At 46.7% G+C, this 9926-nt stretch overlaps 1 protein-coding gene and 1 non-coding gene across 7 annotated transcripts in view; one reads left to right on the top strand and one right to left on the bottom strand.

Moving 5' to 3' along the window:
• Positions 1-846: 846 nt before the first annotated feature.
• Positions 847-928, bottom strand: TRNAL-UAG. Its single transcript has one exon. It is a non-coding gene; the product is annotated as a tRNA-Leu (tRNA).
• Positions 929-1156: 228 nt separating this feature from the next.
• Positions 1157-9926, top strand: part of EEF2K (eukaryotic elongation factor 2 kinase) — a 36283-nt gene continuing 27513 nt past the window's right edge. For 2 of the 6 annotated variants that reach the window (XM_032983705.2, XM_032983704.2), the window contains exon 1: positions 4420-4596. Coding sequence is in view for 3 of the 6 variants with exons in the window: in XM_032983702.2 (XP_032839593.1) it covers positions 1685-1732 (48 nt within the window). In the remaining 3 variants the exon portion in view is untranslated. Of the gene's footprint in view, positions 1733-4419; positions 4597-9926 lie in introns of those variants that run through there. The other 4 variants (XM_032983702.2, XM_032983700.2, XM_032983703.2 and 1 more) reach the window with 4 other exon arrangements.

Raw genomic sequence — 9926 nt, 5'->3', positions numbered from 1 at the left:
GGCCTAAGGGGGTACATGCAGGTATGGGTGGTTATCTTGAGTAAAACTGGCATATTCTAGTTAAATTAGAAGTTATTAACTAAGTTACATTAGTGCATTTATGTCACAGTAGAGGAATTTGCCACTTATGGGTTGTACTGCTTCCTTTACATCCTGTAGTTGAGGACAACCAACAATAAAGTTTAGTTGCTTATCAGCTGAACTTTAGGTACAACTATGTTTTTGCACCAAATTCCTTAAGTACATCTGGCTGTTGTACTGAGCAAATCTGTGCAGTAACTAAAGTGAACAATGTGCTTTTTGAATTACCGTTCAGCTAAAATGGGCCTAAACACCCGGTGGTCTGGAAGGCCCCACTCCCCACTCCAATCTCCCTCCCATCTGCACCTTTTCCAGCCTGTCAGAGGGGGAGCACAGTGCGAGCATAAAAAGTGAGTTTGGGAAGGGAAATAGGATTAGGGATGAAACAGGAGGTCTAGAGGAACCAAGGTCGGGTGTGAGGGAGAAGTATTCGTAGGTGGATTTGAGAATTCTGGAGAAGGTGAGACATCACCTCAGTTGCCTCCATCCAGCACACGTGGCAAGGGCCAGGGGTAGGGCCCGCAGGTTGAGGGTGCGGTAACCCAAACACAGCACAGGAAGGCGGAACTGAAAAATTATTATTTCTGATTTTAAGTCAAAAGACAGGTCGCTTTCCTCGTACACACCACAACTTTCTACCCTCCGATTTTAACGAGAAGTGTCACCGTCAATCCCCCCTGCCCCTCCCGGCAGCCGCGGGCGGGTCGGGCCGCCTCCGGGCCACTCGGGCGGCGAAAAGGAGCCGCGGTGGCGACAAAAACGACTTGGCAGCGGTGGGATTCGAACCCACGCCATCGAAATGACTGGAGCCTAAATCCAGCGCCTTAGACCACTCGGCCACGCTACCGCCTGCGTGCTCAATCGCCCGCCAGGCCTCTTTCAGTGGGGCGGCGGCGCCGCTCTCCCCACCCACTCCCCCCCTGCATCGCCCGCCTGTGCCTGCGCTGCCACAACGCTCGCGGCGCGGCCGCCGCCCGCCGCGGGGGCCGCAGCTGCCGCAGCAGCGGGCACGGACCTTCCGCGCTCCGGCGAAAGGCGCCAGGGCCGGGGCTGCCCCCGCGGGCTTCGCCGCAGCCGGGGCGGGCGGCGCGCGCCCGACAGGTGGCGCCGCTGCCGCGCGCCCAGCGCCGGCTGCACACGTGGCCCTTGCGCCGCCCGCGCTGACCCCGGAGCCGCGGCCGCCGTCGGGCCTCGCCTCCCCCCCTCCCCGGGCACCGGCCGTGCGGCCGCTCCGCCCCCAGCGGGGTGCTGCCCGAGGGTCTGTTCCCCACCGCGACAGCGGGTGGGCCGCGGGCAGCCCCTCGCGGGGGCCTCTGCGGTTCCGGCCCGCCCTCCAGGCAGGCCCCCCCCCCCCGCTTTCTCTCCCGGGGAGGCGGCCTTCGCACCCAGCTGCCGACCTGGCATCGTTCTGTGTCTTCAGCTGAACCGTTCTCACCCCAGACGGGAGGCCCCGGGCTACCTTTATCTCAGTGCTGCTCGGCATGGAGCTGCAGGGGCCGGTACAAAGTGCAGCTGGTGGTCAGGGCTGTCCGTACCCAGCTCACTGTGTACCTGCTGCTGAGCTCAGGCATGGTGTGAGCAAGTGCTCTTCCCGTGCACCTCAATGAAGGAGCTGGGTTTGTCAACAAGAGCCAGATTCAAGCTGTCACTGGTAAGTAGAAAGATGAATTCTTTTATTCGGGGAGGCCTGCAGGAGAAATTTCTATAATTACTTTGTGGACAGAGCTAAAATCATCAGGATTAAATGCTGTGCAATTAAAACAAAGAATTTATATCTAGCATTATTCTCCTTCCTTTAGAAAGTCATGCACTGGTGCTCCAGGAAGGGTTATACATGTATATTATGTGCACCTACCGTATGGCTGAAGCGAGGTTTATGACCAACTGGATTTACCTCACAAGAAGGCACTGTCATAGCACTATGAAGGCACAAATTGGTCATACGATTAATTGATTTACGGGCAATTTTTCATCTGGATTTTCAAATTAATGTAGAACAAAATTGCTCTGAAAGCTAGTGGATCTAGGGTACGCTTCTCTTTTTCATTTCAAAATCCATGGTTCCGTGTTAACAACAATTCCTAAACAGCCTCATTTAACACAAGCATACGGGAACTTTGCAAGCTTCAGTGCTCTTAGAAAACATACATAGGCATGGCTGAGCATCCTAAATGAAAGAGTAACATATTAGGAGTTGCCATTTTAAATTTTAATATTTTGAAACAATAAATGTGAATCAAACTCCTCATGTTAAGGATGCATTAGGTAACATCTAAATAGGAAACAAAAACTGGAAGATGTGTCATGTCTGTGCTAATATCTGATATCCAATTTCAATATAAATCTTTAGTATTTCATCAAACAGTTTTTTCATCATCACTGATTGTTCTTTTGAGAAAATGTTAATGAGAAGAAAAGCCACAGGCTTAAGGTTGAAAATAAATACACCCTTGCATCAGGGTACCAGACCTGACTTATTTAAAAGCATGAAAAATAATCTATGTTCCCAATATAGCAATATATCCATGAGGATATATAGCATAATACAGCTCATTGACCTGCTATTTGCCACTGGGCCCTTTTTAGTCCAAAACAATGCTGTGTTGTTTGCATGAGTTTAAAGGCAGTTACTCTTGTGATGTGTTCAGTTGTGCTCACCTATCACACCAGTAATGGTATTCCATCGTTATCAGTATCCTACAATAGCCAATGGTGATTTTTATTTTTTTAACCATTATCAACACGTTTTCATGCAGTGGGAACCGGGCATCTGGCTTCTACCAGGCCTTCAGAATTAATTTGACGAGTCTGCCCTCTTCCCAGGCTCTGCTGCGAGGCACCCCAGTGGCAGCCCTCCCTGCTGGGTGCTGCTCTCCCCAGGGTGCTCAGCTGGGCTGCCCACAGAATGAGAAATAAGGAGATGCGCATTCTGGTGCTGATGGGGCAAAAGTGTTCTGTTTTCAATAGTTGTTAATAGTCACAACAGTGATTTGCAGCTGGGAGATGAATTGGACCTCAGAGCTTTTCTGCACAATCCACAAACATTGTACATGTGTTTAATTTGAGCTTAAACTCTGCAGGAATTTGATGCTACCCAGAAGTGTGCCCGTAGGAAGCAGCATTAAAGGGGGACTCAGGCAAGTCTCCACTTTAAATTTTCAAATGAGGACTGCACACTCAGCATGGTGCTGAAAATTGCTGCCAAAATTTCAGGTACCCTAAAATTGTAAGCAGCATTCCTGCATGCACATGCTGCTCCCTCCAGTCCCCAAACTAAAGCTACAGTTTAATTTCTTTGAGTAATGGTGGTGGTAGGTGGGTGTTCTTGGCAGAGAGTCAGAGCATTTGCTCTATATGTTTTTAATTAATTATCAGTAATCTTCCTCCTGAAGGTTATTATGGCACTAATGTTGCAGCGGCATTTTGCTGTGTTGCCTACCTCTTTGAAGAGAGTGGGGATTGTGTGTTCTTCTGTCTGTGATGCTGCAAGAGACTGTCACGAAGGACATACTCGCATCTTCTGTGTTGGTTTTGTAACCCCTACTTACGGTAAAAAGCATTAATGAGGATTATTTACATGAATACAAGATTCAAGGACAGTAAAAGGGGGCAGATTCTTTGCACGCTGCCAAGTAATACAATTAAGCCAGAACCTATTTACATTAATTTCCATGTAACCCATGAAAAGATAAGTTTTGTTTAAATTTTTTAATTTTCCACAGATTCTAGCTTGAGGAAAAGCTTAAATATGGGTGTTTTCAACCCAGAAGGCCAACGTTTTAGGAAGAAAGCAAATGTATGTGACTTGAGGAAATCTGGTGTATACTTCTACCGTTTCTCATGGGGAAATGGAGTGGTATTAAAATTAATTTATCTGAACAGGCCAACCGAAGTCCACGTAGCCCCTAGAGGCCCCACAGTCACTGGTTATGTCTGCTCCCTGCCTTCCCCCAGGCTGGAGTCCGGGGGGGCTGCTGTGCCACGGGCCCTTCCAGTGGGAGCACCTGCCCCGGGAAACCCACCTTTCGGCTCCGAACCCAAAGGAATCAGAAATGAAAGGAAACTCGGCTGCCGCTCCTACGAGCAGCACACGGGAGACCTGGCTTCGTGCAGGTTTCCAGCACAGCCATTTTCTCTCCTGCTCCCTTTCGCCCGCGATCCCTCCCGTCTCGAACACCTAGCAGTGCTAGTAGGGGCGGGGGAGGTGCTCGAATTTTCAGCTTTTTTCTGACAAGAACGAAGCGTCCGGGAAACTCCGCCTCACCTCGGTGTGGGGCTACCAGCGGGTCGCGTAGTGCCCGCTCCACCCCTGAAGCGAGCGCGAGGCGCCGTCTTTCCCGCCCACCGGCGGCAGCGCGGGAGGTGCGGGGCGGCTCCGCTGCCCGCCCGCCCTCCTTCCCCCCCCTCAGCGGGGCGGCTCCGCTGACCGCCTGCTGTGGGCCGGGGGGCGGTGGCGGCGGCAGCGGGATCGCTCTGCACCAGCCGGGGCGGCGGGTTCTGGGCTGCACTAACCCGGTAGGTGCCTTCGCGGTGCGGGGACGTCGGGCTTTGTGGCAGCTGTCGCCAGGCTGCTCGCGGGGTGAAGTGCGGAGGGCGGAATGGGCGTTTTTAATTCCAGAAAATGGTGAACGGCTTGGCGGTTAGAGGCCGGCGGCCAAACCGTGAGCTTCTGCGGTGATCTACAGATAATCTGATATATTTGTATTGGACAACACTCTCTCACTTACGCCTGGAGGTGATAGCGTCATCCATATATATTTTCAGGATAATGCAATTAATTTTACGGCACGCCCAGTTTAAAAGCCCTGAAATCCTGTCTAAGCGCGGAGCAGCCCGGGAGGAGGGCGGCGCTGGGGCAGGAGGGCGCAGGACCCAGTGGCAGCCGGTACTGCCCTTTAGGACTGATCCTGTTTGGATAATTTTTAAATATACACAACACGTGGGGTTAATTAATAACGTGCAGTACTGAACAAATGCCTACAAAAAGGCAGTGGTGGTTAGTTGTTCGATGTATTTAAAACCAGTTGAAGTGACAGAGTTATTAATGACAATGGAGGGACATTTAAAAGTTATCTTGAAAGTTCCTTTTTGGTCCTTTTAAAGTCTTGTGGTTTTGCTGCTGCTGACTTAGTATTTGATTACGTGTTTGGCAGAAGGGTGGACTTAACTGAGAAGAATCGTTCCTGTACTTTACTGCTTGTGACTCTAAAAGCCATTTGTTTGAAGCCACAATGTGTTTCCTTGCACAGGGTTTTGAGTTTCAAATGCCTCATACTCTGAGCTGGCACAGATGAACTTTCCCGTTTGCTTCATGAATTTTGCATCGTTGCTCTCTGACACTCTCTGGCTAATGCAATACATTATCCCAGCTGTCCTTGCAGTCAAACTGGATGTGATTTGTGCAGTGGTGTTTGCAGTAGTGATACACTTGGAAGGGACCTAAACTAAAGGCTTCTGATTAGAAAATATATACTTGGTAAGGCGAGGTTTGTTAAAGTTAGCCAGCGAGTTGAGACATTTCTGGGTTTAATCTTGTTTTTTATCAGAGCTGTTACCATGACTCACTAAACCTGTTTTCTTGCCAGTGCATGGTGCAGATGCTAATAGATGTTTGCTTCACAAGGGTCAGTTGGGTGTTTGGAAACCACGGTAGTTCTGTAATGTACTACAGGACATTAATGCAGCAGTGGCATTGTTCTGGACCATGTTATGTAGCTTTGTGTCTGTAGTTCATAAAGATAGTAATGTTAAGTTGTAAGGTGCACAGCGTATATAGTTGCTTAGGTTAAATATAAAATCTGTGTTCTAAAAGAACGTTCATCTGAAAAAAAACATTTCTCTCTTAAAAGAAGAAACTGTGTGTTACTGTGACAGGTATCCTGCTGGATGGCTTTAGATGATGTGGTGTTAAATGGCATTTAGTATTATGCCAGGGAGAGGGGGGTCATTCTTGGTTTAATGCTTCACTACAAGAGAAGGTGGGACTTCCTCTGTTGTAGGGCAGTTCCTGTTCCCCTGTCCTGTGCTAAAGTGGTGTGGAGGGCTGTGTCTGAGTTGAAACAGCCACTAAGAAGTAGCTGGAGATGCTCCAGTTGTCCCTTCCTTTTCTGACTAGAGCATTCTTGTCATTCAGCTATTTGGGGTGAATTAAGGCAGTTTACAGTGCTGAGGCAGCTGCGGGGTCTTGCTCAAATGTCCTGCCAAACCAGGAGTGTTTTGTAACAGCAGACACCCTACAAGAAACAAGTAATGTTTTACCAGCACTGTAATGTGAATTTTCCCCACTGTTTATCTGTGTTTGCATATGCACTGTGTTCAGCAACACAGTGGACTGTCCTTGCAACTCACCTGCCCCTCCTGGTGGTGTGGCTCCTGGAAAAATACTTCAGACGGGCATTGGAAAAACCCCCAAAATAAGAGACTTGAGCAGATTTAATAACTGACTATTTTAGATTATCTTCATTTTGAATCACATAGTGCAGGGTTGATTAAAAAATTGAATAAATTTTCAAAGGAGATTGGAGTGGGTAGTTTAAATTACAGGTTATGTGTGATAATGCAGACTTGCAGGCTAGGTTCTGTGCAGTCTGTCTCTCTTTGCTGCTTAGCCCCAGGAAAGCTTCTGTAATGGATATTAAAGACTAAATGATGAAAATGTAGCAGTAACAGCAGCGTGGGTTCCTAGACAGTACGGCTTTATGCCATGATGCAGAAGCACAGAACGTAAACCTTGGGATGAAGCTCAGGGCTTTTGGTCAAATAAACTGTGAGGTTTAGAGCAATGTTTGTGGAGTTTAAAGTTTGGTTATTGAATTCTGTTTCAAAGAACATGTTATGTGAGGACAATTTTTAGTAAATACACTTCCAAAGTAAACACCACAAGTCCTTTACAAGAACTATGATTCCAAGAAAAACTGACAGAGTTTTATAAACACCATTAGCTTTAAATACAAACTCATTTGTGTCATGATATTCCATTTACACAGCAAGTCACAGAAATCATGAATGTTTGCAATCACTGCTGCATAAACCTGAATTCTTGTTTCTGCTTATTCTCAGGCCAACTCAGACCTGATGGATCTGCTGATGTGTATTTGACTGCAGTAGTTGAAATGAGTGCAGGACAGCAGTTGTGGGTAATGAGTCTAGTCCAGTGCTACGGTATATCCTGGAGTTTGTCCTGTGCTTGAAGCATCATTTTACATCTGTTTGTGTGTGCTGAGAAGCAGTAGAGGTTAACATTCTCAGATAGTCATTAGACTCTAGTAGAGACGATAGCAGTAAAAATGGTAGTGGCAACTGAGGATACCTTCCCCTTCCAGTTATGCGCTACTTCTTCTTCCCAGAAATGACAGCTCTCATCGGGTCTTTGCTAGAAAAGCAGATTATATCAATGCCCCAAAGCTGCTTCAGTGCAAAGTCAGATGAGTTGGCTCACCTCCTTCTGCAGTGGTTTACTGTAGCTGATGCTGCCTGATGCAGGTGGAGTCCTGGTGTTACCTGTGCTGCTAGCTGAGCTGTGGAAATGCTACCTCCATCAGAAAGCCAGTAACCAGCATAATGTTGCTGGTGAAACCTATCATACGTTAAGGCACTGCTTCTGTGGTGACCGTCATCTCGGTAGCTGTGATCTAAGGCCTGCAGTTACGAATAGTGCTGTAGGAGTATATTTATCTGGTACCTATTTCATGGAGAAAGAAGGTTGAATTTGCATGGAGCTGAAGAATAACAGTGAAACAAAACTGAAAACCTTGCTGTATAGTTCTCTTTTTAGGTTAGCTGTGTGAAACTCCTTGATTTAACTGGTTGGGTGAGGTTGCTCTAGAACTAAGCAATTGATGGAACCCTTAGAAGTGTCTGCTTTAAGTTGCAGGCTGTTGCATAGCCAGTGTCAGGGCCAAATTCTGAAAATTCTAACTAATCCTCTGTTTTGTAGGTGCAGGTATTTTCAAACTATCTGTGCAGGCTTCCACCTCTTCCAAGGGCTTTGATCATTCCTACACCTCATTTTTCTAGCTTGTGAAACAGATGATACTTCAGTGAGATGGCTGTTGGAAGGATGGGTGATACTTATATAATATTGGGAACAAATTGAGTGCAATATTCTGTAAGCTCAAATTGTTGTTTTCAGGGCTCCAGGACCAAAAGTATTTTAATCTATATGTTGTGTGAAACAAATAGAGATATGCTGCTTTGTGTAGTCCACTTCTGCCTGCTAACCGAGAACAAAACAGGTAGTCCTGATTGTAATACATTCACAGTACCTACCTGAAGAACCAGCAAAATTCACCGCAGCAGACTTGGCAGCAAATATTTGTTTAAACTCAGCTAAATCTGTGTGATGATTTGGATGATTATTTTGCATTCATCTAACCCCTTCCTGTTTTTCATGAAGCAGAAAGCTAAAATGAGGAAAAAATATTCCCATTAATTTGAATGGGCCTGAAAGTTTGTGCTTGTGCTACTGGTTCAAAGAAAATACCCTTAAGTGCTGATAGTGGTTTAAGAGTCATGGTGTGGTTTGTAAATCTGCTTTATTATTTTTAAGGAGGAAAATGTACAGTAAAATCAAGCAGAAGCCTAGTCCCCTGTGTGTCTGTTCCATTCCAGCCTTCCCTTGGGTGAGCCTACGCTGGCTTTTTGTTCTGATCAGAAAAGCGCTTCTGAAGCGACTCTCCTGATCATCTCAGCTCATTGCCCTTTGATTCATGTTGAAAAGCAGTCTCAGATCTTGCAAACTAAGCTCCTTGTGCATGAAACTTAACTGGAGAACATAGCGCAGCCACTGGTGGTATCTACTCCCTAAGACCAGACTAGAGATAGTCTGAAATAAATCCCTGAGAGACAGACGGTGAGGATGTCAGACCCTCAACACGACTGTGCTGCTCTACAGACCTGCACCCAGTTTACCACAGTACTTGTGGTGTGGAGGAAGCTGTGCTGTGTTGGTGCCCACCAGGTTCTTGCCCAGACATATGATTCTCCTGGTGAGTTTTAATGACTCAGGTTGCTCTTTGCTGTCTGCTTGGTTGTGATCAGATTTGCTGATTGACTTCAGCATGGAATGAAAATGCAACAGGAAACAGTGGAGTGACCTAGAAAGCCTCAAGCAGGATATGGTCGTAAGGGAATCAGTTGTATGTTGTACTCCCAGTAGAAGAAACTATTAGCAAAAGTGTGGGAGTGAACTGCAATGACCATTCTGCCATAGTGTTCTATTTAGTGTGATCTGAGCTTTTGATGATATTGGGTATAAAAGTCACTACAGAAAGTAATTAAATTTGACAAAGGCTGGTGTTATCTACAGGAGACTTCAGGAAATGACTCTGAAACTTAGAATTAGTGCAATTAATGAGAACAGAGTTTCAGAAAATGTGAAAAACTTAAGGGTGTAAAATCTTCCCTATCGGCAATTAAAAGATCATGTGAATAGGGATGGATTATTGTTCCATGTAGGTTTCTTTGCTCTTTGAAGCAGCTGGTATTAGATGAATCATGGACCTGTTCCACTCTGTCTTTTCATACCTTCCTCAATAGCTAGAAACCTCCATAGACGTGTACTTGATTGTGCGAGTGGGCTCAGCAGGAAAAGAACAAGAGGGGAAAAAAGCACATTAAGTGCAAGAGTATCTGGGAATTAGCCTGGCAGTGTGGAGAGGGAACCTGAGCTGTAGAGAAACACTGAAGCAGACACCACACTGAACTGGAGGCAGGGATGCTGGCAGGTAAGGTTTCCTACTCAGGTGCATATCCCTAGCCTTCTGTTTGGCAACATATGTTATATACGATGGACTCCAGTGAGCCCTTGCAGAGAAGGTGCAGTGTTGCTCTACTACAGGTGTCAA

This window comes from Tyto alba, unplaced genomic scaffold (assembly GCF_018691265.1).
Source record: "Tyto alba isolate M040663 unplaced genomic scaffold, T.alba_DEE_v4.0 Super-Scaffold_28, whole genome shotgun sequence".
Taxonomy (NCBI): domain Eukaryota; kingdom Metazoa; phylum Chordata; class Aves; order Strigiformes; family Tytonidae; genus Tyto; species Tyto alba.
This window is presented reverse-complemented; position numbering and strand designations above follow the sequence as displayed.